Source organism: Scylla paramamosain, chromosome 43 (genome assembly GCF_035594125.1).
Source record: "Scylla paramamosain isolate STU-SP2022 chromosome 43, ASM3559412v1, whole genome shotgun sequence".
In the NCBI taxonomy this organism is placed as follows: domain Eukaryota; kingdom Metazoa; phylum Arthropoda; class Malacostraca; order Decapoda; family Portunidae; genus Scylla; species Scylla paramamosain.
Window position 1 is genome coordinate 3,614,684 of NC_087193.1, and position 10,000 is coordinate 3,624,683.

Below are 10,000 nucleotides of genomic sequence, written 5' to 3' on the forward strand. Positions count from 1 at the left end.
CTAAAATGTTCATCTCTACTCCTCCTCCTCCTCCTCCTCCTCCTCCTCCTCCTCCTCCTCCTTATAATCTTCTTTTCCATATCTTCATAATTCCTCACGTACCAGTCATGTATACTTTTCCTCCTCCTCCTCCTCCTCCTCCTCCTCCTCCTCCTCCTCCTCCTCCTCCTCCTCTGACCCTCCTCCTCCTGCAGCGGGGCGCCACCTGTACCAGACGGCTTACGGTACACCGGTTTGCCAGTGTCCCGACGGTACATATGAGGGAGATGATGACCTTGATGATGATGTGTGTGACCCGATCCTCGGCAGAACACTCTCCTGCCCCCCCAACCAGGTGAGGACAGGTGTGGGAGTGTTGGGGCAGGTGTGGGAGTGTTAGGGATGTGCGTTAAGGGGGAACAGGTATAGGAAATAGGTGTGGTGAGGGAAGATAGGTCTGTTAAGGCAGGTGTGTTTGGGAGGTGTAAGGGAAAATAGGTGTGAGGTTAGGTTAGGTTACGTTAGGTTCTGGTGATGGAAAACAGGTATAGTGATGGGAAACAGGTGAAGATATGAAGGACAGGTGTGATGACAGTGAGGCAAGACAGGTGTGGTAGTGAAGTCAGGTGTTTTGAGATGGACAGGTGAAGACTTGAGAGAGAGAGAGAGAGAGAGAGAGAGAGAGAGAGAGAGAGAGAGAGAGAGAGAGAGAGAGAGAGAGAGAGAGAGAGAGAGAGAGAGAGAGAGAGAACAGACAGATGCGAGAATGAAGAGACATACCACTAACACACTAACACCAAGACACCAACACGATTCCTTTCCACAGGTGTGACAAAGAGAAACTAACACACTAATTAACACACAAACACACAAACTAACATCATTTCTACCCTCAGGTGTCACAAACAGACCATTACATTACCTAACACACTAATTAACACAATTTCTTCCCCAGGTGTTGTGGTTCAGGAATTTTAAGATGCCACCGGAGTGCTTGCCAGACCCTTGTGGCGGAGAAAACCTGAACAGAGGACCCAATGATCTGCCCTTCATCCCTTCTGCTACTGATGGGAAGTGCTACCAGCTGGGCCAGGTGTGTGTGTGTGTGTGTGTGTGTGTGTAAAAACTGCTTCTTCTTCATTCCTTCCATATTAAGTGAGGTGATTTTTTTTTATTAGTATTATTCTTTTTTGTGTTTTTTTTTCCCCTATACGTACGCACAGACAGATGGACAGATACACACACACACACACACACACACACACACACACACACACACACACACACACACACACACACACACACACACACACACACACACAAAGTTCTTGTACCTATCATCTTCCGTTACATCACCTCCTCCTCCTCCTCCTCATATTTCTCCTTGGCCTTGCACTCCTCCTCCTCCTCCTCCTCCTCCTCCTCCTCCACCTCCTCCTCTAACTGTGCTCTCTACTCTCTTCCTCTTGTCATCTCGTTCTTTTCCTAGTTCAGTCTTGTTTTTTGTCCACCATAATCACACCACACCACACCACACCACACCACACCTCCCACACCACACCACACCACACCACACCACACCACACCACACCACACCACACCACACTGCAGCACACCACACCAAGCTCTCTAATTCACTCCATCCTATACTAACACCACCACACGCCCCAGCTTTCCAACACCAACACTTCCCACTGCACACCACACCATGTCCAGCCTCCTGATTCATTCCAGGTGTCTTTCCACGCAGTCTCCTCGACACCACACTTCCCACTGGCTTTTAATTGACTCCAGCCCTCCCCTACAGAGGCCAGCAGTGTGCCCAGCCAAGACGTGGTATTCCCTCGCACTGGAGACTCTCAGGGGCGTCTGCAGTGACATAGAAGATGCAGGCTATCAGGTTTTCGATCAAGAGACTTTAGCCTTCCTGACGGAGATGTACAGTGCTCCAATAGCTCGGGAGACCACCGCACCTATCTCCCCTGGGCAGTCACCACCCGCAGGTCAAGGTGGGATAGGAGGTCAGGGCCAAGTGTTCTCAGGTCAAGGGGCCATTGCAGGTCAGGGTCAGGTGTTCTCAGGTCAAGGGGCTATTGCGGGTCAAGGCACCACGACTCTTCTAGGACAAGGACAAGGCGGTGCTGGGTTCAGGGGTCAGAGTGCAGTGCCCGGGCAGCAGTTTAGAGGTCAGACTGGAGCCACTGGGCAGGGATTCACTACCAACCTGGGCCAGCCTGGAACCACCACTGGGCAAATGTTTACTGGTTCCAGCGGTGGTCAAGGGTTCAGAGGACAACCTGGAACCACAACAGGACAGACCTTCACTGGTTCCAGTGGTTCCAGTGGCCAAGGATTCATGGGCCAGCCTGGAACATCTACTGGACAAACATTTACCAGTTCCAGCGGCTCCAGTGGCCAGGGTGGTTCTACAGGTTCCAGTGGGCAGACATTCACTGGGCAGACGGGGGCGAGTGGGCAAGGGTTCACCACCAACTTTGGGCAGGTTGGAAGCACAGGACAGGGCTTCAGGGGGCAGGATGGCACCACCACGCAGGGGCAGACTGGAGGCACCTTTCAAGGATTCCCTGGAAGCACTCAAGGATTCTCCCCGCAGTTCACTGGCCAAGGATTTACAGGACAAGGCTTTACAGGACAAGGCTTTACAGGGCAGACCTTCCCCGGGCAGACCTTCCCCGGGCAGACCTTCTCCGGGCAGACATTCCCAGGGCAAATGTTCACAGGGCAAGCTTTCCCAGGGCAGCAATTCGCAAGCCACCAGTTCGTAGGGCAAGGCACGTTTGGTCAGCGGGGAACCAACACCAGCCTACAATCACCTCGTGGGTTCACAGGGCAGGCTGGCACGACCCCTAGCCAGATGACGACCACCACCATAGGCCAGACTCCTTCAGTCACCTACGACCCCTCCAGAACGACCAGCACCTCCACCACGACCGTCCGAGGCCAGACGACCACCACGGTGTTCGGCCAGTCAGGCACGACCACGGCAGGGCCACCGGGGGCACCCAGGGGCGGCTCCCACAGGGGTCACCCGCCATACATCACTTCCAGAAGCAGGAACCAGCAGGCTTCACCATCGCCATCACCGCCATCGTCGACAGTCACGCAGTTACAGCCAGTCTCACAGCATGCCCCTGGAACCACAACTTTCCAGGGCTTCAGTCACCAGCATCCCATGGTTCACAGCCATTCCAGCTTCCACAACCCTCACATGGGCCACGCATCACCAGTACTAAGCCCACGAATGCCCATGGGACACCACATGATAAACCAACACGGGGCACTCATCCCGGGCCAGCCAATCTTCCTGAGTAACGAACAACAATCCCTAGAGATGTTTGGGGGTCCAGGAGCCATGAGGACTCAGCTGGGGCGGTCCATCAGCTCCCACCCTGGTTTCTCCGCCAATCCCATGACCCAGGGTGATCTGAGTGTGGTCATGGGGCAGCTGTTGGCTCAAAGGAGTGGGCTGTCCGGGGCCTCTGATCTCAGCTTTCTCCAGACACCGAGATCACATCCACACCATGGCTTCTTCAATGGGTGAGTGAGATTGATTTGGCGTGGCTTGGTGTCATCTTTTGGAGTTGTTATTATTATTATTGCTGCTATGGTAATGCTTCTTCTTCTTCTTCTTCTTCTTCTTCTTCTTCTTCTTCTTCTTCTTCTTCTTCTTCTTCTTCTGCTTCTTGTTCTCCTTCTCCTTTAATGGATGGCATGGTTTCGTGTCATCTTTTGAATTTGCTACTACTACTACTACTAGCACTACCACCTCTTCCTCTTCTTCTTTTGTTATTCATTTCCTCTTTCCTTCTTTCCTATCCATTATAACTTCCCCTTTCACACACTCGTTCATTCCAGTCACTTCTCTCCCAATCTCCAGAGTGAAAACTTTGATGGCTGGCGTACTGGAGACCCCCTCCTTCCAGCAGCATCAGCAGCAGCAGCAGCAGCAACAGCAGGCCCCCCAGCAGACCCAGACGCACCACAGGGGTAAACGCTCCCCGCTGCCCCACGCCACCCCCGGGAACGTGTTCGAAACGCGTCTGGTGGGATGCCGAGCAGGTGCCCAGAGAGATATTAATGCCAAGTGCCGGAATACGTGAGTTTGTTTTCTTTTTGTTTTGTTTTGTTTTGTTTTGTTCGTTTGGTTGTCTGGTTGGTTGTTTTTGTTTGTTTGTTAGTCTTTCTGTCTGTCGATCAGTTACTACTACTACTACTACTACTACTACTACTACTACTACTACGACTACTACTACTGTTTTTTTTCCATTTCCTTTTTCCTTTATTTTCTTTTCTTTCTCTTTTCTTCCTTTCGCTCTTGTTCTTGTTCTTTTTCTTGTACTTGTTCTTTTTCTTCTTCTCTTTCTTCTTTGCTAGTATCAGTCTATTCATTCATCTACTTATCCATCCATCTATCTATCTATCCACTTATCCATCTATCTACCTACCTACTCATCCACCCACCCATCCATCCATCCACTCATCCACCCATCCATTCTAAAACCAACAACTCTCCACAGTCCTTTTCTCCTTATCTCGATCACTTATCCTTCTACCCCCCCACCTGCAGGATCCTTCCCTCGGAGCCCCCAGCCAAGAGGAGCCTCCGTGCAGTCCCTCCCGTGCCGCCCCGCCCTGGCTGCCCCTCAGTAAGTCCTTCACTCCTTCAGTTCCTTCACTCCTTCAGTCTAAGAGTTCCAACCGTAGCGAGAAAATAAGAATGTTACAAGGGTTTAGATTTGAATGGGTTGTACAGTGGAGGAAATAAGTTTTTTTTTAAATGTTTTCTTCGGTTTAAAATCCCGTGGTGTGTTTTCAATTAATATATAAAGATAAGCGATGTTTTTTTAATTTTTTTTTTTCTTTTTTTTTTTTATATATATCAGACCGTTATATTCTTAATGGTTTGTACAGTGTGGGTCAGAAGTGGTGTAGATAAGTAATTTATATATTTTTTCAACGTTTTTTTTTTTTTTTCAGTTCAGAATCAGTCAGTTTACAGTCGAAGCTAAATTAAGGACAAGAGAAGAAAGTGTATCAGTTATTTTCTTTTTCTTTTTTTTTTTTCTTTTCTTGCTTTTTTATAATATTTCTTGTTCAATACTTTATTTTTTCCCTCCCTCATCATAATTTCGTGATCTTTTTGCTTTCTTGATTTATTTCTTTCTTTTTTATTTATTTTTCCTTGTTCAATAGTTCACTTTTCCCTCCCTCGTGTCTTCAGGGCCAGGCGTACGACCGGCGGAGGAGGTGCGCCCCTATCAACGACGCTGTCAACTCTATCAATGCCTTCAACCTTGGAAAGTGAAGCCCCCCCGACGCCATCTTGGAACTCCCACTGCTCTCTTTATTCCTCTCTATCTCCTTTACTTTATTCCCTTTTCCTTCTATTCCCTTGTTGTCTCACTTATCTTCCACTTCTTTCTCTCTCCGTATTCCGTTCACTTCCATCTCTTCCTTCTCTCTATCTCCTTTTTCTTCATTCTCTTTTCCCTTGTGTTCCTTCCTTCTTTTTGTGTCTTCTTTAATTATCTTTTACTTCCACTTCTTTCGTTCTTTCTTTCTGTTTCTCCTTTATTCCCGTTTGCTTCTCTTTCCTTCCCCATCTCGTTTATTTTCTCCTATTTTACCTTCATTTCTTCCTTCTCTTCACCTTTTATTTCATTCTCTCTTACTTCCATTTCTATTTATCTATCTATCTATGTCTGTCTGTCTGTCTGTGTCTGTTTATCTTTCTATCTATCTATCTATCTATCTATCTACCTATGTATCGGTTTATCTGTCTATCTATCTATCTATCTATCTATCTGTCTATTGCACCATCCCCTTCATTATTGATAGCATAGAATTAACTTATTGTATCATGTCCACACAATTACCAGGCCAAAATACTACCCACTCTCCCTCTCTCCCTCTCACTCCTCCTCCACTATCCCTCTCCCTCTCCCTCCCCCCCTTTCTCCCAATGTTACCTTTTTAAAGATACATTAGTGTTTATGGTACAGGTGTGTGTGTGTGTGTGTGTGTGTGTGTGTGTGTGTGTGTGTGTGTGTGTGTGTGTGTGTGTGTGTGTGTGTGTGTGTGTGTGTGTGTGTACGTATAATTCTTCTTATATATGAGGTATTATGTATATGTATATTTTAGTTACAGCATTTTCTGAGCTTGTATATACAAACTACTACTACTACTACTACTACTACTACTACTACTACTACTACTGTTGCTGTTACTACAAGTGAAGAAAATATTATGTTATGTAATTGTTAAAAGTAAGAAAAAAAAGGGTAAAAATATTATCAATGTGTGTTTTTTTATGCCTTATATGGAAGTTAAGGAGAAAAGGAGGAAGAGGAGAAAGGAAAAGGCGAAGAGGTTAGAAATGGTTTGGTTCTCTCTTTCTCTCTCTCTCTCTCTCTCTCTCTCTCTCTCTCTCTCTCTCTCTCTCTCTCTCTCTCTCTCTCTCTCTCTTCACGTGCTTAACAGTAAACGAAAGTACAAAAAAATAAAGTAATAATAAATAAATTAATCAAATAAAATTAATAATAACAACGGTAATGAAAAAATAAAGAAAAAAAAACTTAACATTTTAAAAGGAGAAACAAAAACACACTGACTCAAAACACACACCTTTCACTTTTATTCACATTAATATAGGAAAGATTTCATAACGACACGACGTGAAGGAAAATGAAAAACCTTATTGCTATTAAACCTCTCTCTCTCTCTCTCTCTCTACACACACACACACACACACACACACACACACACACACACACACACACACACACACACACACACACACACACACCAGCTGGAGCCAACACTCTTTAATACTATTTCAGAAACATCACTACAAATATCACGGCAGGAATTCCTTTATTTATCATTTACAAGTTCCAACTCTTTTTGTTTTAGTTCAGTCATGGGTTCATTCACGCGACAGTTTTATCTTAAAGGAACGGTGGGTGTTTATCTGCGAGTTATTTATTTGTTTCTTAAAAAATCTAATTCTTCTTTTAATTTCTTTAGATAATCTGGTATCTTTTTCTCTATTTTTTTTTCTTTATCTACTTATTTATCTACGTATTTATTGGTCTTGTTCTTTGAAAAATTTTACTTTTCTTTTACTTTTATAATCTGGTATTATTTTTTTTTCAAACTCGAATGCCAATAATCTTAATATTCATTTCCATCAATATTATCATCTATTTATTCTTATATTTATCTGTCTAACACATCGCTCAGGCTTACAGTTTTCTTAGTATCATCGTTTATCTACTATTCCATCCATTCATCATCCATTATTCATTATTATTTGCAAAGTTGTACTGGAAGACAGTTCATTACCTATTACTCTAACCATTTACCATCCACTATTCAAAATCATCATTATTATTTGCACAGGTGTACCGGCGAAGTATTCACAATCATCGTACCAAAACCAAACACCACTTCACGACGAAACAAAAGCCTTTAAACAACCGCAAAAAAAAGACCCAGAATGCCTCTTCTCGTTTTCTTCTCACGTCCAGGAACTTAACCACAGGGAAAACGGGGAACTTTTGAACCAATCGACTAACCCACACACACACACACACACACACACACACACACACACACACACACACACACACACACACACACACACACACACACACACAGAGCTAAACGTCCATTAATTTCTGGCCTTAAAAGTAAACACAGGCGGGTCAGCTTAAGAAAAACACACAAATTTGACCCTTAATGGAAAAAAAAAGTAACTTCACTATTTTCAAGTAAACGAAAAGGAAAACTGTCAATATTTTCTACCTTCCAAAGAAAATAATAGTATTTTCACGTAAACAAAATTAAAACTACGCCCCACAAAAATAATAATAGTAATAATAGGATTTCCATGTCAACAAAAAGGAAAACTATCACCATTTTTATTTTTAATTTCCTGCCTCCCTAAAAAAAATCTGACTAAAAAATAGAAAAGAAAAAATAGGAAAATAAAAAAAAAACAATGATATCTAAGAAGAGGGGGAAGAAGAAAGGATGAAATTGAGACAGAAGGGGAGGAAGAGGAGGAGGAGGAGGATAAAGAAGAACAGATCGGAATAAATGAAGAAAGGAGGTAAAAAAAATAATAATAATTAATAGAAAAGAAGGGAAATGAAGTAAAAAGAAAAAAGGAAATGAGGAAATTTAAGGGAAGTTAATCTAAATGAAAGTAAAGGACAAATTTAAGAAAAATCGAAGGAAAATTAAGAAAATGAAGGAAATTCAAGAGAATAAGAAATTTTAAGAAAAAAAATAAGAAAATAACGAAAATAAAGTAAAAATGAGAAAGTTAATGAGAAAAATAAGAACGATGACGAGACATGTAGGAAAATAAAGAAAAAAATAAGAAAATGAGAAAAGAAGACAAATTAAGAAAATTAAGAAATAAAGAAAAAACAAAGAAAAACGAAGAAAAATAGAAAAAACTACGAAAATTAAAGAAAAACCAGAAAAAAACAGAAAAACCAAAGAAAAATGAAGGAAAGAAAAACAAAACAGACAAAAACGGACAAACACACAAACACACAAACACAATCTTAACCACTCTATTGCGCTATCACTTGCATCCTTCCCTCACGCCCTCACGCCCCCCCACGCCCACACACGCCCACGCACGCCCACGGGGAGGTCTAACCGAGGTTGAGGGCGTTGATGGAGGAGGCGACGGCACTCTTGGTGGGGCTGCACTTCCGCATTATGTCTCTGAAGGTGCCCTGGGGGGGGAGAGAGGGAGGTGAGGTGGTGGTGGTGGTGGTGATAATGGTAATACTGCTGCTGTTACTCCTATTGCTGCTGCTGCTGCTACTACTACTACTACTACTACTACTAATACATTTGTGGTGTTACTTCTAATACAATAACAAATTCTATTACTACTTCTACTACTACTATTACTACTACTGCTACTACTACCACCACCACCACCACTACATCAACACCAACAACAACAACAACAACAACAACAACAACAACAACAACAACAACGAAAACAACAATTACTACCACCACTATCACTCAATGTTGCTATAAACTACCTATTTATCAACACTCCTGTCATCCGTTATTCTTATTCATTTTATTTCACTCACCTGGGGACAGGCAGGATGGGGGGGCACGGGGGGCACTGAGCGTTTGGCCCTGCTGGGGGGGTAGTTTCCTGGCAAGATCCTGGAGGAGAGAGAGAGAGAGAGAGAGAGAGAGAGAGAGAGAGAGAGAGAGAGAGAGAGAGAGAGAGAGAGAGAGAGAGAGAGAGAGAGAGAGAGAGAGAGAGAGAGAGAGAGAGAGAGAGAGAGAGAGAGTCAAAGGTTAAAGATCAGGCTAATAATGGTAATAATAGTAATAGAATAATAATAATAATAATAATAATAATAATAATAATAATAATAATAATAATAATAATAATAATAATAATAATAATAATAATGCCATCCTTTTTTTCTTTCTCCTTTAATCCCTATTTTTTTCCCATTTCCTTTATCCTCCTCCATTTCTTCCCCTTTCATCTCATCCTCCTTTAAAAAAAAAACAATTAATTTTCTCCCTTTTTTCTCTATTTCCACCTATCTCCTCCTCCTTCAGGGCCTCCTTCAGAAAACACATATGTATTTCCCTTTCCTTATCCTTTTCTTTCCCTTTCATTTCATCCTCCCTTATTTCCCCTCTTTTTCCTCCTATCTCCTCCTCCTCCTCCTTCTTCAGCACCTCCTTCAGGAAACACTTACGTATCTCTGCACTTGGCATTCCCGTCACGTTTGGCACCGGCCCTGCAAGCGGAGAGGCCAGGCTCGATCACATTGCCGGGGGAGGCGAAGGGGAGAGGGGCCCTGCGCTGACGACTATGTGGGCGGTTTGATCTGCAAAGGAGTGTGTGAGTGAGTGAGTGGGTGAGTGAGATAGGAATATAAAATAATAAACACACACACACACACACACACACACACACACACACACACACACACAC

The 10,000-nt window shown here is 43.5% G+C and overlaps 2 protein-coding genes across 4 annotated transcripts in view; one reads left to right on the plus strand and one right to left on the minus strand.

The window, feature by feature from the left end:
- LOC135093436 (hornerin-like) overlaps window positions 1-6,293 on the plus strand; it is a 26,808-nt gene extending 20,515 nt beyond the window's left edge. For all 3 annotated transcript variants that reach the window (XM_063992714.1, XM_063992713.1, XM_063992715.1), the window contains exons 5-10: window positions 195-334; window positions 935-1,072; window positions 1,787-3,537; window positions 3,878-4,096; window positions 4,568-4,646; window positions 5,222-6,293. In XM_063992714.1, the coding sequence (XP_063848784.1) occupies window positions 195-334; window positions 935-1,072; window positions 1,787-3,537; window positions 3,878-4,096; window positions 4,568-4,646; window positions 5,222-5,305 (2,411 nt within the window). In that variant the 3' untranslated portion in view covers window positions 5,306-6,293. The remainder of the gene's footprint in view (window positions 1-194; window positions 335-934; window positions 1,073-1,786; window positions 3,538-3,877; window positions 4,097-4,567; window positions 4,647-5,221) is intronic.
- Window positions 6,294-6,611: 318 nt separating this feature from the next.
- Window positions 6,612-10,000, minus strand: part of LOC135093439 (uncharacterized) — a 23,861-nt gene continuing 20,472 nt past the window's right edge. Inside the window, exons 10-12 of the mRNA XM_063992719.1 lie at window positions 9,762-9,893; window positions 9,129-9,207; window positions 6,612-8,753 (exon numbers count right to left, since the gene is read on the minus strand). Coding sequence (XP_063848789.1) covers window positions 8,670-8,753; window positions 9,129-9,207; window positions 9,762-9,893 — 295 coding nt within the window. The 3' untranslated portion in view covers window positions 6,612-8,669. The remainder of the gene's footprint in view (window positions 8,754-9,128; window positions 9,208-9,761; window positions 9,894-10,000) is intronic.